Source organism: Hydra viridissima, unplaced genomic scaffold (genome assembly GCF_058129835.1).
Source record: "Hydra viridissima isolate aposymbiotic clone 2 unplaced genomic scaffold, HvirCarnegie_v1 scaffold_10, whole genome shotgun sequence".
In the NCBI taxonomy this organism is placed as follows: Eukaryota; Metazoa; Cnidaria; class Hydrozoa; order Anthoathecata; family Hydridae; genus Hydra; species Hydra viridissima.
The window spans coordinates 4,745,032-4,772,555 of NW_028324309.1; the positions used below are offsets into that span (position 1 = coordinate 4,745,032).

The 27,524-nt window shown below is 28.0% G+C and overlaps 1 protein-coding gene and 1 long non-coding RNA gene across 8 annotated transcripts in view; one reads left to right on the plus strand and one right to left on the minus strand.

Annotated features, from left to right (window-relative positions):
• LOC145192792 (E3 ubiquitin-protein ligase rnf213-alpha-like) overlaps positions 1–18,776 on the minus strand; it is a 75,756-nt gene extending 56,980 nt beyond the window's left edge. For 2 of the 4 annotated variants that reach the window (XM_090065716.1, XM_090065720.1), the window contains exons 1-9: positions 18,528–18,776; positions 13,008–13,036; positions 11,514–11,545; positions 10,526–10,678; positions 9,532–9,755; positions 6,210–6,526; positions 2,241–2,473; positions 1,832–2,026; positions 1,504–1,693 (exon numbers count right to left, since the gene is read on the minus strand). In XM_090065716.1, coding sequence (XP_089921842.1) covers positions 1,504–1,693; positions 1,832–2,026; positions 2,241–2,473; positions 6,210–6,526; positions 9,532–9,755; positions 10,526–10,678; positions 11,514–11,545; positions 13,008–13,036; positions 18,528–18,639 — 1,485 coding nt within the window. In that variant the 5' untranslated portion in view covers positions 18,640–18,776. Of the gene's footprint in view, positions 1–1,503; positions 1,694–1,831; positions 2,027–2,240; positions 2,474–6,209; positions 6,527–9,531; positions 9,756–10,525; positions 10,679–11,513; positions 11,546–13,007; positions 13,037–13,373; positions 13,608–18,527 lie in introns of those variants that run through there. The other 2 variants (XM_090065718.1, XM_090065717.1) reach the window with 2 other exon arrangements.
• Positions 18,777–19,664: 888 nt separating this feature from the next.
• LOC149882736 (uncharacterized) lies at positions 19,665–25,723 on the plus strand. 4 transcript variants are annotated; one of them, XR_016444708.1, is made up of 8 exons: positions 20,045–20,084; positions 20,466–20,491; positions 20,622–20,841; positions 21,739–22,339; positions 22,509–23,157; positions 23,345–23,833; positions 25,222–25,331; positions 25,433–25,723. It is a non-coding gene; the product is annotated as an uncharacterized LOC149882736 (long non-coding RNA). The 4 variants fall into 4 exon arrangements; XR_016444707.1 differs by having other exon boundaries at positions 19,665–20,084; positions 20,466–20,841; positions 22,449–23,157; XR_016444706.1 differs by having other exon boundaries at positions 19,665–20,084; positions 20,466–20,841.
• The last annotated feature ends 1,801 nt before the right edge of the window (positions 25,724–27,524 follow it).

The window sequence follows — 27,524 nt, forward strand, 5'->3', positions numbered from 1 at the left end:
CTATATAATTGAAAGCATCAGTTCATTATAACACAATAACCTTTGTATTATCACAAGATCTATTTAAGACAAATTGTTTTCTTGAGAACTTCATTCCCTTAAGTTGAGATGATAAAAATATTTTATTAAATACTTTATTTCAGAAGCATTAACTATTAAATAGGGGAACCCACTGCAGAACAGGCCATTATCATTTTCAGAGGTCATAAAAAGCTTGTAAAAACAGTCAAATTTTAGATAATTGATAGGTTGTCTTTAGTAACCATTTGTTTATAAAAAAAAATTGTAAAATTACATAATGATGTTACAATTCCATTATGCCCTGGTGCAGGGAGGGGGAGGGGAGAGGATGAAGGAGGAGTGGGGAAGGACAGAACGGAACAAATTCTAAAATTTTGAAACAGATTCAAAAATGTTTTGATAAAGATTCTGTTTTCTATACGGAAAGGAAAATCATTTAGCACTGCTCAAAACGATACAAGAATTCAAAATAAGTGTGAGGGAGGCCACCTGACTTTGCACAAGCAGTCCTGAAAAATTCAAAATAACCAACACATTTTGAATAGTGAACAGAAAGAATATAAAAGTCATTAATGGACACAGGTTGCATTAAATCCATTTTGAATTATAAAATTGCAACTGGTTATGTCCTTCATACAGGTATCTGAAGAGGAAACTTTGAAAAAATGAATCAGTAAGGACAACCCTGCTCATGGAGTGTGGAGTGTTTGAAATACTTCTTAAGCAACTGTGTGATGTGATGTAATCATTTAAGCTATTGGCACAGTTCTTAAAAAAGCTCAAGGTGTAATTGAAGATTGTTTATGGTTGAGAAAAGAAATTGATGCAGCTTATGATAATCTAGCAGAGCTGGAAGCCATGATCAAAGGACTTATTGTAACTACAAAGTGAGAGTTCAAAAGTATTACTATGATGATTGATTCTGCAACTGTTTTTGGCTGGTTAAACTCTTTAATAATTGGAGACAAACCAACTCACATTCATGGTCTTGGAGAACCAATCCTACCAAGGCTATATTTTTAATACTAATGCATAACATAATCATATTTTTGGGAACTGGAAAAGAAGAATAACTTTAAAAAGACTAGATACACAATATTTGTTACAAAAGAACTACTTTGCATATGAAACTAACTTTGTTAAAAACTGATTTATGTAAATTTATGTTAAATTTATGTAAATTACACTGATTTGCTAAGTAGAATATTGCTTACTATTGGTAATGTAATGATGGTAATTTAATGATGGTAATATTATGATGGTTATTTAGTAATGGTAATCTAATGATGGTAATTTAATAATGGTAATTAAATGATGGCAATTTAATGATGGTAATTTAATGATGGTAATTTAAGAATGGTAATTTAAGAATGGTAATTTAAGAATAGTATTTGACACAACTATCAATATCATTTTTTTTTTTTTTTAATAACTTTATAAGAAACATTTTATTCATTAATTTTATTAGTTAATTCAACTTACCATTTTATTATTATACTGCTGAGATTCTAGATGATAAGTCAGCATCCTGATCAAAATACCTTGATCAAATAGTCCAGATTTTAAAGCATCTTCCAAATTATTGACTGTCATATGATGAGCAAGTAAACGCTGAAGCATAAAACTTGATTTTAAACAACCTTGTACTTTGGTGAGTCTTGTTAATGTTTCCCTAAAAAATTCTATCATTTAAAAAACTAAGGAGAAACTAAAGATTTATTTTCATTTACTATTTAAAAACATAATATTGTATTTTACATAAAACTGCATTTAAAAACATAATATTATATTTTAAATAATACTACATTACTTGTATGGTATAATGTTTTCATTTTTTTTCAAAAACATTAAATAGAACTTTTGAAAGAAATCTTTTTCCTGAGAGACAAACTTGATCAATACCAATCCATAACACCAATAATGAGCCTTACAAATCCAAACAGAGTTTGAATAATATTTTTTCAACCAAGCTTGCAGCAGTAAGCTTAAAACCTCTTGAATCATTCTTCAAATTGAAAAAAAAAAAGATGAAAAATATAACACAAAAAGAATTTAAAAGAATGTTCAAGATAAAAGGCCACCTAGTATGTTAAAAAATACAATGTTACAAGAAAAGATAAAAATAAAATGAGCATTAATGACTATATACTGTTTATATAAAAAATAAAAACTGAGTTACTTTTCAGTGCTAGTTAAAAACTAAGATAATTGCAACAAACCTCAGGTATTTCTTTGAAAAAATACTCTTTATTTTTGTAGATAGCTCATTATAATTATCAAAATGTTCCAATGAAAACCTTTTGAATATGGCACAAGTAAAACTGAAAGGTACTTTTTCTATCATAGTATCATTTTCATAAAAGAATATGAGCAAGGGCAGACAAGATATGATTCCATCTATTGTGTTTTTAATATTTTCTTTCAGCCGAACTTCCAAAACATCAAATAAATGCTGTAATGTAAAATTGTTTTTTATAATAAATTATGTAAACAGTATAAAGTTATATAAAAAAAGAAACCTAATTTGTGCAATTTAATAAAGCATTATTACCAGTTTTTATCAAATTGATAAAAAATTTTACCAACAAAAATTTTAAGAAAGAAACCATCATGATTACCACATGTGACCAGAATGTCAGATTTGATGGTTCCCTTGGTCTAATAGTATGGTGCTAATCCCATGACAAAAAATACTATAGAATTCTGATAGAACTATTTTTTTTTATAGTGAACTCTATAGAATTTCTGCAGACATTTTTTTAATTTTTATAAAAGTTACATTAATGTCTACAAAAGTTTATGGAATTTTTATAAATTTATAGGAATAAAATTGATATAGAACTGCTTTAAAATTATCTACAAAATATCAGTAAAATGTTTTACATTTCAATTTAATATCTTTAGAAAGTCTATCAAATAATTATATAGGGTTTCTATTGAATCTCCTTTGAATATTATAGATATGCTATAGAATTTTTTAAAATAGTTAGCTAGAGAATGGTTAGAAGGTTATATATAGATATCAAAAACTCACTCTTAGTTCATCTCAAATTTCAGAGCAGTTCAGCAATTCTTTGAAAAAACATTTAACTTTAATGTCAGATCATCACTTAATCAAGTGGTAATCAAATTCCTGTTTCTTCATTCATTCAGAAGTGGAAGGAATTCACATGCCTGCACAGATTTGGAACATTTTTAATCAGACATTTTATTTCTTATTTAACCAACAAATTTTCTGTAGCTAGCAATTATCTTGTAGTGAATAGGTAACATTTAGGAACGTTTTTCTCTCCAGACTGCAAGGTCTCTCTTTCACAATACAAAAAACAAAATTTACCAGAGTAGGATATTAAAACAAATGCTGAAATTAGTTTTTTGAATATTTGAGATAAAAAGTTTAAATCTTTAAAAACTTTACATCCTGTAAATTTAAGAGTTCAGTTTTCTCATGTTACTACATAAATCTTTCAACAATTGGTAAAAAAAAAAGATCTTTATACTTTAGAGTTATCAAGCTCTGAATTAGAGGAATATTTTAAGAGACCATAGCATATTTTTTACAAACCATAGAGACCTAACTCTCTATTTTCCATATTTATCCTTGGTAAATCATTCATTTTTTAAATTATATTTTGTTGAATTACATTTTCAAGTTCCCAATTTACACCTTTATTTTGAGTAGAAAATTAGAAAGCTCCAGTGAATTAACTAGCAACAAACTTCTTTTAAAAAAAATTGTTTTACAGGAATATTTTTAACATTTTTTTTCTGTAAAAAAGAACTGTTGAAGAAGATGCAATGTCTACACAATGTCTTGATTTTAATTCTTTATGTGTTTTATAATTTAACAATCAAATTAATAAGGATGTTACAAAAAAACACAGCAATTCACTAATAAAATGCAATGACCCTAAATAAGATAAAAAAGAGACAAAAGAAAACCATTGGAAATAAACTAATCACATAACAAAAGTAGAACTTTACAAAAATTTATAAGTGACACCCATAAAACAGACTTTAAAGCAATAAATTCCACTTAAAAATTTGTATTGACTCTAAACAACTAGAAATTCAAAGAGTATGGAAAAGATGCATTTGCAAATATAAAATAAATCATCTAGCCCTAAAGAAAAACTCCTTTATGCTGACATGATTGCAATGCTAATTTTATAAACTTACTGAAAAAAGAGCAAGAATTGGCTTTAAGAAGCTCTGCAGTCTTAAAGCCAAATCAGGGAGAACTTAAAAGTTCCCAACAACATTGGGAAGCTGAGTAGCAATATTGTATTACAAAGAGAAGCTAGCAATTTTCTTGAAAAAAAGAAGATATTAGAAGCTGTCGTAGACAAAATGCAAGGGGGCACTTGTCATTTCTCCAATATTGTACACATCAATTTTTCATATTTTAGCAACTGAGTCTTTACCTTTAAATTAGTTTTAAGTAGTTACTTAACATGTTTTAGTCTATTTTTTAAAATAAAGAAATGATATGGTTTAAATACTTTACTATCAAACTTTGAAAATATAAATGCAAAAATTTGCCCCAAGAGGTTTTAAAAGATTTTGTAGGAATACTTTTTATCATTTGCTTAAAAACATTTAATAGGAGCTTGTACAAAGAAAAAATTTTTTATGGTTCTTTTTTTGAAATATAGCAGTTTTATAATTAATTTATTTGAATAATTAAAAACATTTAAATCATTGAACCACAGATAAAGTTGCATTAAGTTGCAGCTGGATAAGAAGACTCCTTGACAGAAGTTTGTTAAATACTACTTTCGTACACTACATATTCATACTTACAACAACATGTTAAGTTGAACTTAAATATACATTTAAATGATATAAGGTGATTCTAAAATACCTTAAAAGTGTCTAACTTTGCACAAAATTTTGACTTATTTGTAATTTTCATCTATAAAAATCTGCTTTAAACTTCTTATTATATTGATGTAAACTAACAAATCATTTATTTAGGATACCAAAATTCAAATTTAATTGGTAAATTTATTTTTAAAAATTAAGAAGTACTTTTTCAAGATTGGTTAAAAAATGTGAAAAGTTAATCAGGGGTCTGGGTAACTTTGCACAACTTAAAAAAATTAGAATAGCTTTATGATATGTATGGGATTGGTGAAAAGTGACCCTTTTTTTTCATACTTTCTGAAGGGAAAATAATTCAAAGGGTAGTTTAATAAAATAACAAAAGATTAATTTTAATATTATTTTGCTTAATAAAGAATATAACATGCTATAATAAAAGAAAACTGAACACAACCTCATTAAAAACACAAAAAAGACAAAAAAGCTCCTTTCTATCTTGGTAAACTTAAACAAAAAGAATTAAAGATTTTCTTTTTTTTGAATAAAAAATCAAAATTAACAAAACACAGTTTGAAAGCCCTACTAGTTTTCTAGTTTTGCTTATTTTTTCCTCTTTACAATTTTCTTCGAGGCAAAATCACAACCCTCATTAAACTTTTTTAGATCTTCAATGCTAACACTCTTACCTGCAGGAACAGAAAGTTTCTTTTTTCATTTATTAGTTCCTACAGATTCCAAAGAGTTAAATTTATCTTGTAAGAAAACCTTAAATTAACTTATTCAATTCTAATTATAAATGCATTGGAATGCAAAAATTCAGCATCATGACACTACTCTTGGACAACTTTAAACTGGCTTAGAGAACATAAAGTAGATTTCATTGACAAACACTGCAATCCAAATTGTCCCGAACTATGTCCTATCAAAAGATATTGGGCTCTTGTCAAAAGAAAAATAAGGTTCAATGTAAAAGAAGCCAAAAACGTTAAAGACTTCAAAATTAAAAGGATTAGAGCTACCAAGAAAGTCCAGCCAAAGACTGTGCAAAAGCTGATGTCGAGTGTAAAACGCAAAGTGCATGCATTCTCACGTACAAAACTTCACAAACTTTCTTAAGTGAAATTTAATGATATTAATATATATACTTTCAAAATATATATAACATTCAATATTGAAATACAATAGCTTAATAAATATCCTTTATAATGTCTGCGCAGATTTTTTCTGGTACATGTCTTAGGAGCATTAACAATATCAAACTTTTATTTCATATTGCAAATGCTCAAATAATATTTATACAAATTGTTTGCTTGCTATCCAATTAGTAAAAAATGCGGAATAAAATTACATAATGGAAAACTTACTTTAATAAGTTCTTCATCTTTTGCCACTTTATGCCACAATCGATAAATGCCCTTGTGATTTGAATAAAAAGATTCAAAAAAGCCAAAATATAAACCTCTTACAAACATGCCTTTCTGTAGCATCTGGTCATAAAAAGAGGTATTTAATAGTAACTGAAGATAAATGTTAAACACAATGATAAATTGAGAATGCTGCACATTACCACTGTTTGTAAAAAAGACTTTTGCATGCTTAAATATTCCATGAAAAGAAAAATGAGGGATATCCTTTTCATTTGGCACCATAAAGAAGTCATCAACTTGATACCAGATGAGACCTAGAACAGATAAGCTCTTAATAAAAGACTCTTGTAATGATGAAATTAAGTGGACAACATTAAACAAAAGAAAGCCTTTATATATAAAGTTCAGTCTGATATGTTGTCTTTAAAGAGTAATTTCCAATATATATATATATATATATATATATATATATATATATATATATATATATATATATATATATATATATATATATATATATATATATATATATATATATATATGTATATATATATATATATACATATGCAAAAATAATAATCGTACACTTGAAAAAAAATCATAATTTTAAAGATTGCATCAAAAAAATGAGTTATTCCGTTAAAATAATTGAAATTTTTTTTAGATATCTTATCAAGTATTGTTAGATTTATTTGTGTATTGGTGAATTAATTGCTTTTCATACCTATTGAATTTTACACAATTGATCTAATGATGCCTAAAATTGACTGCAAAAATAATCGTACAGTTCAAAAATAATGTCATACTAATCAAATTTCATGAAAATTAGTATCGAGTGGGGCCTCCTTTGGCCTTGATGGTCTCAGCTAGACAATTTGGTATTGAGTTGACCAAACTTTGAGTCTCTTTTGTTGTTATATTATCCCATGCGCTCATTACAGCTTTTTTCAAGTCATCTTTACGTTTAAATGCTCAGTCACCAATTTTTCTGTCCAAAATATACCACAAATTTTATATAGGATTCAAGTCCAGAATTTGAGATGGCCATTCCAAAACATTAATGTTGTTTGTTTCAAAGTATACATTCATTTTCTTAGCGGTATGTTTTGGATGGTTATCCTGCTGTAGTATAAAATCATTTCCCATTCTCAATTTTTTAGTAGATGGTTGCAAGTTAGCTTTGAGAATTTCACAATACATTGAAGCATCCATTTTTTCATCAATAAATGTCAATTTCCCCAATCCTTTCCAACTCATACTACCCCAAACCATCACATTTCCTCCTCCATGCTTTACACTACCTCGCAAACAACTTAATTTATAAGCTTCTTCTTTTTTTTTGCCACACTTTCTGAACTCCATCCGATGAGACGAGGTTGTATTTTAACTCATCTGACCACAAAATTTTTTTCCATTATGATATCGGCATTTTTTCGTACTTCTTTGCAAATTCTAATCAACGTTTCATTTGTTTTGCAGTTAAAAAAGGCTTTTTTCGAACAACTTTACCTCTATATAATTGTTCTCTAATACAATTTCTAATTGTTTGAGGGGTTACTGTGATATTGTGATCTTCTTGAACTTTTAAAGCTAAATTAGCTGCCAAAACAAATCTATTTTTCTTCACATTAATGATGATATTGCAATCAATTTCACTGGTGGTCTTGCATTTTTGTCCTCTGCCAGCCACACTAGCAACGATTCCAACCAGATTATGCTTCTTAACAATTGAGGACACTGTCAAAATTACTATTTTCAATTTTACTGACTAGTTTGATTGTTCAATTTGCTCAATTTATGCTAAAATAATGACCTATTTTGTCAGCGTACGATTTTTTTTGCAGTCAAATTTATGCATCATTAGATCAATTGTGTGAAATTCAATTGGTATGAAAAGCAATTAATTCATCAATACACAATTGAATTCTTTAAACAATACTTGATAAGATATCTAAAAAAAAATTTCAAGTATTTTAACGGAAAACTCATTTTTTTGATGCAATCTTTAAAATTATGATTTTTTTTCAAGTGTACGATTATTTTTTTTTGCATACTGTGTGTGTGTGTGTGTGTGTGTGTGTGTGTGTGTGTGTGTGTGTGTGTGTGTGTGTGTATATATATATATATATATATGTATGTATGAATGTATGTATGTATGTATGTATGTATGTATGTATGTATGTATGTATGTATGTATGTATGTATGTATGTATGTATGTATGTATGCATGTATGTATGTATGCATGTATGTATGTATGTAAAGTCATGTGCTAATGTTTCTAACCAATGATATTTCCTATTCCAATTTATTATAAAAAAAGACTCATGATTTTTAAGCATTATGAGATCTTATTATATAGGAAAAAAAATGTTATAGCAAAAGATTATTTGTCTATGAATGAACTTATTATTGTATTTGTTATATTTACATGTGAAAAAGATTCTGGCCATATAATATACATAGACATGGTAGGTCATTCTAAGACACATTTACAAATAATAGCTCAATGAAAGTCTACAAATGTTTATTTCATAGATGGTTGTGGGAGCATAAACATGGATCAACATACACAAATCCGAATTCATGAGAGACTAATAAAATTTTCTAAGGAAGTAAAGTTTTTATATAAAATTGCTTTACTATTGTTGATAGGTAAATCAAATATGAACAATATTACCGTAAAATACAGTTGTGGATATGGTTTAAAAGAGCATCCATGTAATGGATGATCTTTAAATCATTAAAAAAATGGTCCTTTAAATGATAAAAAAATAAATCATATCATTTTACACAATTTAACTGTGAATGCCAAGATAACTGCTGCCAAAATAGCACATGAGTAAAGGATGACTTGTGAATAAGAATATTTTCTAAATTTATTTTGTCAATCCATATTAGTATCAGAAAGCTTAATACCTAAGAAGGTTGTAACCTACAGGTTGTGTCTATAGGTTGCAATCTATAGTTTGTATCTATATGTATCACTATCTAGGTTTTCAAACTTAGCTAGTGATACATATAGATATCACAAGTCATATGATTATAACTTAAGCACTTTGTATCCAATTTTTTTGCAAAATTTGAGTGATAAAATTTATCATTTTTTAAATGTCCTGTCTCACACAAGTTTTAGTTATAAAAAACAGTATTTAAATGGTTTTTTCCTCATCACCACCTATTTTTAATTTGAGATTATAAGATTGGACATTTTACAATTGTAAAAATTGTAAGCATAAGTAAGGACCAGGTAGTGGACCAAACCAGCTAGCATTTTTATTTAAACAACTTTTGAATAAAAAAAAAATAAAGAAAAATTACCTGTTTGTAAGGTAAAATTTTGGTTAGAAGCAAAAACATCTAAGAAACTTTTGCTTATAACCAACAATCTTGAATTTTTCTTTGATGATCTATATACATAATGAAGGTATTCCCAAATAACTTTTCCTTTATCTATAATGCCATATTTATACTCTAAAGGTGTTTTAAGCATAATTACTGGAACTCTTAGATCAGCCTGGTAAATATATCCTTGAGATACTTCCCTAGAAACAAAAAACAAAAAAATACAAGCTAAAACTTTAGTTTAATTATATTAGGAAATCTTTACTGTTTATGGTCTTTATTTTGACTAAATATTTTGTTAAGAAAAATGAACTAAATATTTTGTTAAGAAAAATGATAAATTAACCAAATGTTTACTAACTCATTTTTAACATTTTAAACTCATTTTTAATATTTTTAACTTGTTTTTAAAATTTTTAACTCATTTTTTATTTACTTAAATTTTAATAATAATAAAAAAACATTCTAATTTTTTCAGATTTACAAAAGTATTTTTAATTGACTATATAGTTTTTTTATCTACATTAGCTAAGTGAATGGAAGTAAATAATAATAATAAAAAAATAACATACAAATAAAAATAATAAAAAACAAGATAATGATTAAAAAATTAACAGTAAACAACATTAAAATACTATTTACTAAATTTTTTAAGCTTTTAGTATTTTCTAAAAACAAAACATTTAAGAGAGATTATTGTTATTTTAAATATCTGGTCTTGAAAATTATAGACTTTATTATTAAATTTACAAATGATTTGACAAATGAACTCATTCATGCATGTGTAGATAGAGATAAAACTTAACAAAAACACTTTTTCTTAGAAATTATTTAGTTGGTTGTTTTTTTTTCATTCTTTATTTTCAATTTTATTATTTTGAAATAAGTGATCTAATTTTTCAACTTTGCAAAAAAATAGAATGAAGGTGTGTTTTATGAAACAAATAATTTTAAAACAAATTTAGTTTACTCTGTAAGTTGCATCTGCACACTTGAATTATCCCATCCACCAAGCTGCTCTGATTCAAAACCAACATAAAGGCTCTCAACTTGTTTTGGCTGTACAATTAAAAATCTAACGCAAATTGAATCAGAAAACCCAGGGATCGATTTGAAGTTAGACCTAAAAATTGAAAGTTTTGTTGATTTTTTTTTTCTTTAAAAAATTCTATTTTTATAGAATAGTGTAAATATATTTACAACCAGGTTTTTTTGAAAACAACTTCTTCTTTTAACTCAAATGTTAATGTAGAATCATAATTTTAACAGGCTGAAACTTGAGAAAAAATTTTACTATTTTACATATTATGTGTGTCCGCAAACCATTGCAAAAACTAAACCAATATAATATGCAAAAAAATTTCTGGTGAACCAATCATTTTTAATCTTCATTATTTTTGGATAAGGCATTCGCTTAAACTATATTTTGCATATCAGTGCACCATCAATTGGAACCAACCAATGATGCAAAATGGAAGGAATTGGCTAAAAAGTTGCTTAATTTACCAAAGTTGTGCATGTGGAGGGGAATTTCTGGCACAATTACTATTCTACATGTATTATAGTTTTATTATTTTACATGGCATTTCAATGATCAGTATTTAACAGTTGAATAAAAAGTAGAACATGTGAAGACATTTTAATATTTGAAGTTCATTTAAAGAATGATTTGAGAATGATAAGTTGAATCGATTATCTAACATGGTTTTAGTTAAAACCACTACAACTGTTATCATAAAAAACAGATTATACCTCAAAAAAATCAAAACATTGATTTAATTAGAAGATTATCATAATTCCATACTAAATTAAAATCAAGTTATCTACACTTTTAAAAAATCTCCTAAGAAAAATTTTGGTTCATTATAGTAAAACTTTTTTATTGTTTGTAAGAACTCTTAAAACTTGTGTTATGGCTGCAGAGGAAAATCATTCTAGGAAATCAAAAGTTTACATACCACAATTGCTTTCCTGATATATAATCCACAATCTATATGATAAAAGAAAATCAAAACAATATTGTACTTTTGTTCATTAAAGCCAGTAAAAACTTGGAAGTTAGAAGTATTCATTGGAATTGATTGTATAACAAAAGTTATGAAAAAGACTTTGTGTAAATATCAATTTCAAAGAACAACTCAGTCATCCAGGTTTTTAAAATAACAATGTACAATTGAAGTCAATTGTTAAATAAAAATTAAAGTTAAGTAAAAAAAGATTTTGTGTAAAAAAATTTCTTTAGAATTCTTTTTTTCTTGATGACCTTTTTAAACATTTAAACAAATTTGTTATTTTTTAAAATGAAAAAGTATAAATCCAAATCATTTTAATCATTTTATACTAGTAATAACTAGACAAAGTAGTTAAAAATATAAAAAAAAAATACATTTTTTTATATTAATTTTTATTTATACAGCTTGTTAGACAAAAACTCAGAAATACTCAAACTAAATTACCTTTTTGTACCATGCACTTTGACTTAACTTCAAAGTTTCAAAAATTTAATAAGTAATATACTAGAAGCAACTGAACTTGGAAAAACAAAAAAAAAACTTCTTTCAAACTAAAACAATTCTTAATTATGATTGGCATTATTAAAACTAGTTTAGTAAGTTAAAATAGTGATGTAAAATCATTTGCATTACTGAATGCTACTTTACTAGTAACATATTAACCACTTATTTTTAACTAAATCATTTCTATTTCTACTTTTTTTTTTTTTTTTTTTTTAATTTATTTTTTAAGTTGATAATTGCAATCGTATGATTGTAAGAAAAGAATCATGAAGTTACTTAGATGGGAAGATATTTCATAAGGCTTTTGTATCCTACAAGAAAACTTTTATTTTATTTTAAGAAAAAAGTTATTTTTAACACAGAAAAATTAGCAAGATTTTGTTTTATTATAATGATTTCTTTTATTACTTATACTTTTTCAAACATATATCCTTTTTTATAATTTTGATTTTTTATTTTTAAACTTGTTTTAAAGGTATTCAATTTTATTCATTGTCTTGAGGCAAGGAAATTTAAGCCAGTTAGCATGCTTTTGCAGACCAACTATATTACTTTGGGCTTAAAATTTCAAGTGTCATCCAACATTTACAACAAGTAATAAAACTAAGTTATAGACAAAAGCAGAATAATTTAAGAAAATGATAAATAGTTTGTAACATGGTAGAAAAAAAATTCTAGACATCTGCATGTATGAATAGATTTGAAAATTTAGCTTCATATAAATATTTAATGATATCTACATTCTTAAAAGAAGCATAACAAGGATACTTGTGGTGGACACTGTACTATATCAAAATTTATTTTTTTGTTTGTCTAGATACTTCTTTAAAAAAATTATGAAGGCATTGCTCTTGGTACCTTTTTAGAAATATACCCTAATTCAAAAAAATAAAAGCAGGTTGCCCTCTTGTTATAAAGATTAAAATCATTCCATACCGTTTCATAAGTAGCTTCTGGATTGGTACCTACAAAACAAACAAAATTTTATGTAATATATTCTTTACAACAGCTATACAATAAATTTGTATATACATATATATATATATATATATATATATATATATATATATATATATATATATATATATATATATATATATATATATATATATATATATATATATATATATATATATATATATATATATTTATGGTTTTAAACGGATTTGTGTGTGTGTGTTAAATTATTATTGAGTAATTAAATTATATAATATAAGTTTGTTATAAGCAAAATGTATTAAAAAACTATTTTCTTTTCCATTGCAAGTAAATGTAAAAGTGTGTCGAGTCAAACATGCGTACCTTAAATCCCCTTTAAAACCGGTCAATCATGTGTTTTCAAAAATAATTTTTTAAAATGCTTTTCGTATCCAAAACACCACGTGCCCACACACAGAACGGTTTTCACCTTCATAATATGAAGGATTTATCCTTCAAATCCTATAAAGATTTATCCTTCAACGATTTTCACCTTGTAAATTTAGTATAATGAAGTAAAACAAATGAAACAGCCTATTGCCGCTTGTAATTTTATCTATAGATATATTATATATAGATATATTATATCTATAGATAGATATATTATATCTATAGATAGATATATTATATCTATAGATAAAATTACAAGCGGCAATAGGCTGTTTCATTTGTTTTACTTCATTATACTAAATTTACAAGGTGAAAATCGTTGAAGGATAAATTTTTTTACCTTCTCAAAAAATTACAACCAAGCACGAAAAGTAGCAGTTAAATGGGAGATATCGAGCGGGCAGAGAAATTTTTTTACATAAATATCACGAATAACGGGTGACAAATAAAATTTGATTTTTTTATTCAACTTTTAATTCCGTAAATTTACATTTAAAAATGTGAAACTTATTTAGAAATTTTTTATTTAAAATTTATAAGAAAGAAAACATCTATATTTTTAAGTTACAAAAAAAATATGTTCGACATCATGACGATGAATGTGGTCTTTTCTTTACACTCAGCATGCTTTTGTACAACATTCAAATCCATTTTCTTGATGCAACTAATTATTTTATTTTTTAAACTTCAAAATTTTTGGTTTTTCAATCACTCCCACACACTTTTAGTTTCAAGTTTCCTCAAAAATCTGTTCGTGCATAAGGCAAGTTAGTTGAATTTGTATCTTTTGTACTGAATTTGTACATCAAGACTTGCCGAGCGTTGTGAGAACTCGAAAAGCAAAACATGTAGCCACAGGTAGAATTGTACTTTGTAATAAAATGCTCCCAAAAAGTTTTGTATACACATTTTGTATACAACAGAACAAAAAAATATTTGTGTCAGTTAAATTAGAAAATGTGTTTAAAATTTAATCAAATTGGAATGATTTTGTGAAATGCTTTAGTATTGGATAACTTTATAAATGTGGGTTAAAAGTAACTGATATTACTTTTAACCTACATTCAACAAATATGTTCAATATTAATATGTCCAATGTTTAAAGTTAACATCGCCAGTAATTTTTCTACTTTGATGCGGCTACCGGCTTTATAACCTTCAAAAACTTGCTTCAAAACATTTTCTTACGGAATTTATGTGAAGTTAGACATCTAGTTAATATATATCATTGGTGAAGTTAGACATCTAGTTAATATATATCATTGCGCGAGACTACCTGGACAAAATACAAAAATACAAAAACAACGTTTTTTGAATTTCAACTGAAATTTAAATTTAACATTTTACACAAGAACTTCTCAATGAGAAATGACAAATGAGACAAATGAGACAAATGAGACAAATGAGACAAATGAGACAAATGAGACAAATGAGACAAATGAGACAAATGAGACAAATGAGACAAATGAGACAAATGAGACAAATGAGACAAAGTAAAATAGGATTCTTCATCAAGAATGAAATGAACATCTCGATAATTCTCAAGAAGATTCCCATACCTTGATTGCGCTGCTTTTTTCTGTATTTCGGTTAATAAAGTTCTTTTAAATTTTTTGTAATATCTAATTGTTGGTACATTTTTTAAAAATAGCACTGATATATTGATGGAAGTAATCAAATGATCTGGCGACGCGTAATTTGAAACAATTGAAACGTTAATAGAACTTTTTTTAAATCTTCGATAGAAGCGGTAGACCGGTTAACGTAACCTTTGTTACGTTAACCGGTCTACCGTTTCTAGATTTCCTCTTAAGATCACATTTTCTATTGGAACTTTAATCCAACGAAAAACTGACCTTTCATTGTATCCCATCGCTACAAAACGGTCACAAATTTGCTTGTTAATTGCCACCCTTTAATTGACAGAAACGTTATTGCCGAGTAGCGCTTGCATTGAGCAAGATATCGGCGTATTAACGCCAATATTGAAGGAGAGCTAAAAGAGTGGTGAGCGCTGACGTTAAGTGAGTGTCATGAGAGTAGCATTGCTGTCATCAAGGGAACTAAGTTGTCACTAGTCATTCTACTGGGCACCGCCCAGTAAGCATTGGACGTCCTAAAACGTCCGGTGGACGTCTAAGGACGTCCAATGCTTACAACAGTAATAAAACTGGGCGATGAAAACGTCTGGTATTTGAAAAATATAACGAATATATAACGAATATATAACGAATAAAAATCGACATTAAATTATCTCAAGTTTGATTTACCAGTGAATAATCGAACCTTAAGTCTGTGTAACTAAATATTAATTAAACTTTATTGAGTAAGCTTTTGGGCGGAAGACATGAAAATTAGTTTTTATAGCTACCTACACTAATAGTTCTTCAACAAACGACGTTTTTATTACGTAAAAGATCGGCAACAGATTTATATAGCTAAAAAATAAAATTGACAAAGTATTTGCTTTTTCAAAATATGAGTGCAAGTTTTATATTGAAACAAAATTTTTTGTGATTTATTTAAAGCCATGCGATTTCTAGCAGTCACAAGGATGCGATAATACGGAAAAATATTATTCAATTTATCTTCTAGACAGTAGAAAACGTTTAACAAAGTACATAAAAAGAGGTGACGATGAAAAGTCTTTTGGAGAGGAAATAACATTACTATTTAGTGCGTTCAGCACCTGGAATATTTCTTGGATGGATCTAACTGATCTTCAATTTTTAACTTCCATCCAGATGTTTACCGTGGATTGGACTGTAGTTTTTTTTATGAAGTAATTCAACACGTTGTCAAATTTTTGAGATTGCAAAAGATGATTAACAACATAGAGAAGTAGGTATAATTCAAATTGTGCGAGGACATCAAGGATAAAAGTTTTATTAAAGCCTTTTATAATGAGTAAATAATCTCATCAAATTAGAAACTCCATTGATCAGCCCAAAGATTGCCATATTTAGCAATACCTTTGAATGCAATCTCACGCCATATGCTTAATGCACAATGGAATGTGCTAGGAGACCAAAAAAACAGATTGCTAACTTTGTCCTGTGTTGGACAAATAAAAATTTTGTAAGTTTAGTAAATTCAGGAGTTTATGTAATTTTTGTGAGAATATTTTTGAAATGACAACTAGAAACTGATACTTCACTCCACCCCACCCCCCACCCCCACCCCTGGATTTTTTACCCATTAGGTTGCTAAGAAGACATTTTGATGGTGGATGTAGCTTTAATGATTCCAATATTTAAGAAGTCTCCCCAATTGTCAATTCCAAATTTCACGCTAAAATTACTTGAATTAAGACTTCATGCTTGAAATTGAAAGTTCAACGTTGCTGTGTTAGATATGAAAAAATCTTTCGCAGTTAAATGTGGTTTTTTATTTATGAGAAAATAAACATTTGAAGAATATCCTGAGTGATTATAATAAATCAAATTGTCAACTTTGAAAACCTCAAAAGTAGGCCTTATGTTGAAAAATTGGAAGAGAAATGCTTACTAGTCCGTCTGGTAGAGCCTAATTGTTCCATCCAGCAATTTTTTTATTTTTTCGGTATTCGGTTTTTTTTCGGTATTTGGTTTTTCCTTATTCGGTATTAATTCGGTATTTCTGTGGTTGCAATCACAAGTGCTGCAACTTTCTCCGCAGCCGCGCAATCCATTGGGATTTGCTATGTTATTTCGCAGGGAAGCATTGGTATATATTTTTTGCAAAACACTTGTCAAATATTTAAAAGCACTGAGAACACCTCTGTTCCACAATTCTCTTGGTCTTTCCACAATGCTATTGGTCTTTTTAACTGAGAAAAAGTGATGTCACTAATTATGCTAGACCTTTGCTCATTTTATATACAGAAATGCGTAACAAATAAAAGAGAGAAAGAAGATGCGAGTAACATTTTTATTTATTTTTAAAGTTAAGAGTATGCAACTAATAATAATGTTATTAGTTGGAAAGAATAATTGGATATAGCAGAAAATACTCCGCATAAACAAATGTATGTTTTAAACTTAAGCCAGAATGCTAAGAAAACTTATAAAAGCACGCCTGACATTGATCAATGTAAGGGGGGTCTTTATGATTTTCTTTTATAGTGTGATACTTCTCACGATGTGATACTTTTGACAATAAGATACTTTTCACAGTTTGATACTTAAATACTTCTTCTACTGGTTTCTTTTTTTGAGCTCACTATTTTTAAATGCTATACATGTTTTGTTTTTTTTAACATTAGGAGTAGGTCAGCGTTGTAACACAACAGCATGGTAACTAAGCAATCAAAGCTCCGCGTTGATTCGAATATTCAATAATAAAAAATATTGAGTTTTTGTGTTAAATTTTGAAAACATTTTTTTATTAACCTTTGGTTCTGATTTGCTTCTTTTTTTTTTTATGATAAATGGGATGATTTTTGGTGTTGCATCAACAATCACGCGTTAAAACAATTATTTATTTATTTATTTATTTTAATTTGAAAACATTTCTCCGGGTTTTATCTTATTTATTTGATGCATAAAAAAAATGATGAGGTAACTTTTAATATTGCACTGAAACTGAAACCAATTTTTTTTTTCGGTATCTTCTTAAAATTAACGTTTCCGTAATTTGCCTTACCTGTTACTTAGCAACAGATAAGACATGTTTATGGAAACATTAATGTTAAATAGATAACGAAAAATTGTTTGTTTTGATGAAAAAAGATAACTCTAAAAAACCGAGGAGAAAGATAAAAAAAGTTTAATATATATGAGTTTCACATAGGTGAAAACAAAAAGAACCCATTGGAATCCAATTTATACTCGAGAAATGTAAGCATAAGTATACAATACTCAAAAATGTTTAAAATTACTCATAATCTATATCTGTATAATCAGTAGAAAAAAAAAAAAAAAAACAGATCTAATTTTATTTAATAATTCAAAGGCTATACTCGAATGTAACAAAAGTAAACCAATAGTAATAATTGTTGAGCAAGACGATGCTGAACAGTATTTTAACTGACTTATTTTAGTTGCATTTTGACATGGTTTCATCCAAGTCTTTTTCAGAGAGATGAATTAAAATAATTGTAACTTTTACCTTCTTCTTCCAAAGAATCTCCACAGATTTTGCAATATCTCCCTTTTCTTAATTTATTACAAATTTTACATAAAGTGCCTCTCCTTGAAACTTTATTAAACCTTGGTGACATTTTTGTCCCTTATTTGACTTTGACACGATACAAGTGCATTCAATTGACTTTGATGCGATACAAGCGCATTTATTTGACTTTGATACGATGCAAGCGCATTTATGACTAAGCTTCACTATTAGTTTTGTCACATGTAAAAAGCTTTATTTTTTTGGCGATTTAAAGCTGAAAGAATTAACAATCACTTTTAAGCTCTATAGTGGAGGAATCGATATATTTATTGAGAGTTAAAAAAGTTTGCGGCCATTTTTATTAAATAGAATTAACTCAAGATATTCATAATGTTCATTAATACATCCGAAATGTTTGAGTCTTTATGCAGTAATTTAAAAAAAAAAAAAAAATTAGTGGATTAAAAATAAAAAAATAGAGAAGATATTGAACTAACTTTTATTTTTATTTTCAAAAAAACATTTCTTCATAAATAAACTTTGTATCAGGGTGTAATACTGAAAAATACAGTCATGTTTTTAAATATCATCAGGGTGTCATACTAAAACATAACATACTTTTAAATGTTCTCAGGCAACAACAACAAAATAAATCAATAAAAAAAAAAACTTCCATAAATCAAAATTTGAGCCAGCAAACAATCAATCTCAAAATGTGTATTTAAACGCATAATTTTTAACATCATAATCTCTCCGTATAATTTTTTTTGAAACCTATGCATCTCTTTTGCATCGGTATAACAAGATAGTTGAAAGTTTCAGTTGGAACTTTTCTCCAAATGGTATCTAGTTCTGGTTTTAGACTACTTATGCACCTAGTTCTTGAGTAACACTTTGCACATTTCAATTTTAAATACATTTGATTGGATTCAAATCTAGTGATCTAGCTAGTTAAGATATAAAATTGACTTTCTTACGTCCAAGCCTTGACTTTAAAAGCTGTGTGGCAGAAGCCATTACTTCTTGAAACTGTTTACACCAATTAATCATCAATGAACCGTGCAGTTCTCCAACGTTTATATATTAGTGTTTTGGCTGATTCTACTGGCTTTCTAATGGCTGCATAAACACCAGTGGTTTACCAAAGTAAAATGCTTAAAACTATTTTTGAAGAAACGTTTTTCAAGGTTTTTGTTGAAGGCTTTGGCAATTTTTGGATAACTTAACCTTGTGTTTGTTCTTACTTGACAAAATGTAAGATTTTTTGACCTTCCGGATTTTGGATGACGTTGAATGCCACCTGTCGCTTAAAATTTGTTTCAAGAATTTTTGACCCTATTCTCCAAAATTAATATTTTATTTGTTACTTCTCTGTAGCTGATTCTGTTAATCTTCTTAATAACTACAAACTTCTTAAAACCCGGAAAAAATCTGGCCAAACTGGTTATCACTAGCAGTTTTTTGGGAATCTTGTATAAGAAATGATCAAACTAACATTAAATAATAAAGCAGTACGGAAAAACAGCTGATTTGAGAAGAAAATATTTTTATCAAGTATGGTTGTTTTTTTATGTTTTTTTTTTGTGTGACAAAAATTAATTACAGATTTTTTTTTTTTTTTTTTTTTTTGAAAACCACTGTATAACATTTTACGATAAATATGAGAAATGAATCTGTTTTTAAATAAAATTTATTCACTATAAAATAAATAAAAAAAGAGAGAGAGAGGGGGAGAGAGAGAGAACAACACGAAAATATTTTAAGTAGAAAATAAAGTTTCTAGTTCTTTTTTATTGCATTATATTTTTTATTGTTCTTATAGTTATAGTATTATATAGTTCTTTATTATAGTATATATTTTTAAAGTGAATAAACTTTAATCGTTTCAGATCTGAAAGTAACTTGCATAACTTATGTTATTTTGTTCTATTTAAGTATTAAAGAGGACAGGACACTGAAAAGTTAGCAATTTTTTTTATTTTGTTTTGTTTTTTCTCAATCCCTTGTGGGTGAGAATTTATGTTTCATCTTCTGAAGAAAAAAGAGGAAATCTTTTACTGCATCAAAAAGTTATTAATATTTTTCAAATAGCTTTTAGCCAGCACGTTTCTAGCAAGATAAAAAAATGTATTATTTGCAATTTATAAGCTGTGCAGTTTTCAATGGAATACTGCGTCATGGACGAAACAGAAAAACACTCGGTTTATGTGTAAGGGCGATTTCACGGCAGAATTGTTAAATTACAAGAAAATCAAAATTGAACAATGATCTTATTTTTTGGTCAAATGAACCTTAGATACCTATGTTTCATGTAAATAATATATATATTTTTTAATTTAAAGTTTGGTTTACAGCAGGATATTAGAAATTAATTACATTACTTGTTTAATAGTTTGTTTTTTTTCGAAAAAATGGGAAAATTATATTTTAGGTCTAATGTTTTTGTTCGGAATCATAATTTCTTGTATATTTTTTCAACTCCCATTCACGGTGAGGTGTACTGATTATGTCACGACTTTGCTTTTATCCAGTCTGTGCCCAACACTGTTCATTGTTATTTTTAAATTTCTGGAGTAAATAAGATTTTTAAACTACGAATATCACCAACCTCTAATTTCGTATCATCTTTATCAATCATCCAAAGGTTGCTAAGATAAAGTGCTTAGTTATGAAGATCAGCCTAAATTTGTTTTGTCTGAACTTTTATCATCATATTTAATAAATTTTTCTCGTCTTTTTCAATATATATTTTGTGCTAAATTATTATTTTTAGTAGAAACACTTTAACTACCATTCGGGTTTCGTTGATTAGCTTACACCCACAAATTTCAGTCTGCACGCAACACTATAATCTGGTGTAACTAAAATAAGTTCAAAGATATTACTTTTTAATTCCTTATTATTTGAAAATGTGATTAAAAGTTTGTGAAGATTAAGTACAGCAAATTGATTTTAGCAATGCAAATTAAGTAATGCAAATTTGTTTAGGGTAACGCTATTATTATTACTTTTATTTTCGTGGTTTTATTTTGATGTTTTTAAGAATTACTTTTATCTTTAAACATCGGTGTAAAATATTCTTTCTGTAGTTTCTGATCTTTTGAGTGACCTAATATTATCATAAAGCGCTATTGTAATTTGTTAAAAAAATTTTTTTAACTATACTTAACGTGTTATCTAATACTGTACTTTATTTTTTAAATTCCAGCAATATCTCAAAGATGCAAGAGATTTCAGGATGCCAATCCAAAATATTGCGAGCGCAAAGCTAAAAGAATAAGGAAGTTGCGATACTAGATGTCTGAGCAGAGTTGGAAGAGCGTCGACGATGTAATCGAGAAGCCAAGACAGTTAAACGTGAGCTAGTCAAAGCTGAAGCCACCTCTTCATGCACCACCACTCAAACGTTATGCACCGCCACTCAAACGTTATGCAAACCTGTTAAGAAAGTTTTACAGAGCTTACTGCAGGTGAAATAAATCGCCAAGAGGTCTATTCATTGGTCTAAAAAGAGCACTGGATTCAGAAGCTTGTTAACTTTTAGTAACGCCAAGAGGTGTTACTAGAAGTTAACAAGCGTTGTGGCTTTCAAGTAATTTGATTCAGCAGTTTGGTGATGCTGAGGTGAATTTTGAACAATGGGTTGATGATACCAAATCACTTATTTAAACATACATTTGCTCAACGTATAAGATTTCATTTTTTTCTAATTACACCAAATTATAGGCGTCACTGTTGCGTCAAGCGGACTCAAAGTACTGCTTCAATTAAACATTTCAAATGTAGAAACTGAACAAGTAATCATTCAGGTAAAATGTAGAATATTTTTCTTTCTTTAACTTTTTAAGTATCTTTCTAACTGGTCTTTTTTTAAGGAGCCTTATGGGTCTAACATAAATTACTTTTTGTAATTTACAGATTGACTTCAGTGAAAAACTTTTACTTAATGAACAAGATAAAACCCTTTTTCTTTAACAGTATCCTTACAATCTGCACTACAGTTGTCTTGCTATTTGATATGATCATACACAGCTATGCTGTTGTCAGTATTTATCTTGCTCACAACAAAGTGTCAGTGCTGTCTTTTACAAAAGCTATCTTAGATGAAAAAATTTAACCATATTTACTAACAGATCATCTTCTCAATACAAAACTCGCTACGTATTGTCAGCTCTCACAAAAATCTTATATAAACGTCGCTTAGAAAGTTTGGTATGGCATTTTTTCGCAACAAGTCACGTAAAAGAAGCTGTCGATAGATTAGGTGGTAAATTTGAAGAAACTAAGTGAAAAGGACGTGATGTCGAAGTATTACAGTCAGCATTTAGGAAAGATTTTAAGCCTTCAGTAAAAGTATTTCGTGTTAGTTGATAAGTACGAAACTATGCGGCTACCTCACAGAGTACTCCAATAAGTTTGCCACTCGTTACCCCCATCTGTCCATGACTTGATAAAGTGGATACCACAACGAGCTGTTTCAGTTTATTGTTGAAAATGTTATGTTATGTTCAACAGATGAGAGTGGTGCCTAGTGGTAAATTCAATGTATGAGAAGACGCGACTTTCAACTCTTGACTTTGTTTACACAGAAAAAACAGACACTTCCATGTATTCTCTTGATGCCATTGTAAGAATTTTTTCTTATTGGAATTTTTGTCAAGTATTCGATTATTCAGAAAGCTACATATCTTATATTATGATTTTGAGTATGTAAATATAATCATGACTTAACTCACAATCTTTTGATATCTGAACTCACATGGTACACTTTTAGTTGAACAACTATGTGGTAATAATTTTGTTTTTATCTTTAGGGAGTGAAGACATCATTATAGGCCAAATTTCAGATACAACACTGGTCAAAATATTTTGGTGCTGAATATGTAAAAACTGTTTCTAGGTAATTTTGGGGCGCTAAGTTTTTTACTATGAAGTATGTGTTAAATATGTTGAATTCCTTTTTTTTCTCTGCTGATGGCAAATCTTAAAAGTGTCTTTATTTATGATAATCATATAAGCTTGCATACAGAAAGTATTTCCAAACTATATATATGATTGCTAACACTCCATTGGCAGGAAATAGGCATATTTTTAATATAAGATGTATGTAAATATCATTCATCAAGAATATACACACTCTTGTAAAAAGAAAAAACTCCATAAGCTGTTTTATTTATGTGACTGAGGTACTGAGGAAGATGGGATCATGTTAGCCTATTGTCGAAATTTTAAATTTTAATGCGAAATTTTAAATGCACGTGATTTGCAATATTCAAGAATGGCACAAAATGAAAGTTTTTATCGTAAGTTTTTACTCATATTATACTTTTTTCGCCTAAGACTTGATTTTTCTTTTCAACATATACCAAAGTTTATGTATACCAAAGCAAAAAAAATTTTTTGTACACCTGTGTAATCCCCATTATAACTTCCTCCCATCTAATTTGGTATGGCTTTTCTATTACCTAGAGGTATTGGTAAAAGTTTTGAATATGCTAACAATATTGAAATTTTGGCGAAGTGTAAAATATTAATAGAGCAGTTTTGTTTACATACCATCTACAAACATACCATCCACAAACGTAGCAGAAATTTGTAATTTACAACGTGTAGAAATCATTATAAAACCTTTTTAGCTCCGTTAAAAAAAAAAGAAAAAAAGAAGGAAAGAATTGTTATATTTACTATAGAGCTTAAAACAGTACTTACTTGTACAAAGAAAACGTATGTAGCAACATAAAATTTAGTGGATTATGTACCGAAATGTTAAATATTAGGGGGACCGGGATGTAAAGTTGACTTTTTTAAATAAAATATATTTACTGTAAAAAAAAAGAATTGCTTCGTGGCAATTCATTCGGGGAGAGCCAGTACCTTTTGCCATTTTTTATCTCCAGTGATCAAGCAACCAAAAAACGCCTCTGTATTGTGCCTTTGAAACAGCTGTAGGTTGCATGTGGTTGCATGTGGCGTATGTTGGTTGCATGTGGTGAAACTGTTAGCTTTGTTGTCTTCGGACAGATTATGCGGGACCTAAATACCTAAGATGTATACTTTTTTTGGTAACAATATTTACAAGGAAAGAAGTTACTTTAACCTTAAAATGTTGTTGGCATGACTCTAATGCACACAATGAGTTGATAAATAATATACATTGACAAGCGCAGAAACGGCATTACTATCCGGTCCACCTAATAATTGAATTGAACAAATTTTTGTTACATTCCGTTATCATAGACTCTTATATATTATAATTGAATTATATACTATATATTTATATTGAGTTTCTGTTATCTCCTACTTATTAATTATCCTGTTAAATATTTATTCAGAATCAACTTTAAATATTAACAATTTTTTTGTTTGTTTTCATAAAACTCGCCGAAATTCTTTTTTGATAGAAAGTGATTTAACAATCCTTTTAATGCTGCCCAGTTGCTGATCGAGCGCTGAAATAATTTAGCACTTAAAAAAAGTATAGGTGAAATTATTTTAAGAAACATCTCACCCTAAAACAAGCAACTCCACTGTGAGAAACTTGAATTTATCAACAAATGTGTAAAATTTCAGAGGTTAATTTTTTTTATTGTTAAAAGTCATGGTTCAATAACTTACTCCAAAAGATATAAGTTCCATTGCTTTTCAACTGGCAAAAAGAAACAAGGTCTCAAGTAAATGTTATGTTTTTCAGCAATATGCTGACAAAAATTGGTTCTTTGGTTTTATGCAATGTCATAAAGATTAGTTAAGCTTGAGGAAGCCAATCAGCACATCCTTTGATAGAGCAAAAATTTATTTCAGGTTTGAGTTTCAGTTTTACAGTTAAGATTATTGTTCGTTAATTAAATTAATGTTTTGTTAAAGTTTGTTAATTTTCTAAACTTCAATGTTTAATTGTATAGATTTTTGGTTGAACTTGGCGAGACGTTTCCAAACAATAGAATTGACAATATTTACAGAGTTGGTCCCTTGTTTACAATTTGTGAAACTTCTAAAGATTTCTTATTTTGGTTCGACCAATTTATAAATGGACTTTTTTTATGCATAGTTTTGAGCAAGTTGAAAAATCCTTATTTCATCTCAAGGAGAAAAAATAAGTTTCGATTAAGCACCATGTAAAATAAAACGAATTTAAAATAATTTATGATTGTTGATATACCGAGTCACAAGACTCTAAGAAAAAAATTAGAATGCTTCGCATACATTATATTATTTTGTTTGAACCTTTCAAGAAATTGCGAGAAATTGTTATTCGGTAAAATCTGTTACATACATATTTATCAAAAGTAACAAATTATGAATAAAATTTTGTCACACCAAAGCCATTTGCTGTTTTAAACGTATCAAGAGTCCTATTTCAGTAAACTTTTTCCTATTTCAGTAATCTTCAGAAAGTTCGATCTTGAAGTACTTTACCTCTTCAACTTTTAAGAGGTGTTTTAATTTGAAATTAGCTTTAAATTTGATTCACGCGGGTTTGTCTGCACGTGAAGTGATTCGTGTTTCTGGTGTGTCTAAACTTTAGTTTGAAGTTTGTTCATTATTGTTTTAAAAAGAGCAAATGACGTTTTTAGTGCATGATATAGCTGGAGATATAAAGAATCTGCTGTATGCTTTGAGATTTTTATGAAAATCCGCTCAAACATTCTTTGAATACTTTAGAAAATATTCAAACATTGAATAAATTATTTTAATTGTTTGCATGCTCAATCAAATTATAATGCAACGAAGTTTTTAATAAAGAAAAATTTTTTTTTTTAATGTCACATTAAGAGTTGAATAATGAAGCCCGAGGACTAATATAAACTAATGACTTTCTTTTGTTTCATAATTATCTTTTATCTGAGATGCAACTATTTACTTATGTGAGTCACCTAGTTAATCCACGTCGTTACTTCTATGGAAGATTGTTGATTCGGATTATTCTAACTTCGAAAATTTAAAATCACAACTTTAATCAGATTTAAAAATTATGATCAAGAAAAAATTAGATAGTAACATATAACTAATAACTTATTATAATTACATTTAACTTCAAATGACTTATAGACTTCGGCACTTCTCTAGTTGGCAGACATGCAGTTAAAGATAATAACAAGATAGCATTTAGTTAACATCTGCTTTTTGGTAAAACACTTTTCTTTCTTTTGCCAAAAATTTTATTTTACCACCAAATTAACGGTTTTTAATTTCAACTATTTTAGAACTTTTCTATAAAAATTCAATTATTTTAGAACTTTTCTATAAAAAATTTACATTTTTTAACCTAGCCGTTAATGAGTTTGGATTAACGCGTCATTTTCAAACCTTTTATTTCATTAAAACCTAATTTTACGACGATTACATTTTCATTTGAATTGTAATGTCAATTCAAATGAATATGTAATCATAATAAAATTCGAACTAAACTTTAGTTTTTAAAAAAAAAATTTTTAGATAAATATGCTAATAATAACGCTAAGTACCGCACCTTCGCATAGCCTTACTTCGTAGTACATCGTAGTACTTCATTAACTTTGAAAAACTCCGTAAAACTTCGTAAACAAGCTTTGAAAATTACGAAGTTCTGAATTTCCGAATATTCGCATCGCCTTCGTAAAACTTCGCGCCGAAGGTACAGTGCCTAAATAATGTAGCCTCGGAGTATTCAAAGCAAGGTATTCAATACACACGTTGAAACTTAACGTTTTGAGTTTTAATGGCGCAGAATTCCTAAAGACATTACGATCATGTAAATCTTTTAATAGAAATTAAAGATATTACGCGTTGTTTAACGAAACCTAAACGGGATTTTAAATTTTAAAAAACTCAATAACGACTTTTACGATAACCCGTTGATTTTTCAAAGATCTAACGTTTCCTAAAGATAACTAACGTATCCCAAGTAGGGAATCCAATTACGATTATCGATTACCCGAGTACCCGAGTAATTGATACTTTATAAGCAAGTTCCGAGTAGTTGACTACTCGGAATATTTTTTTCGAGTATCGAGT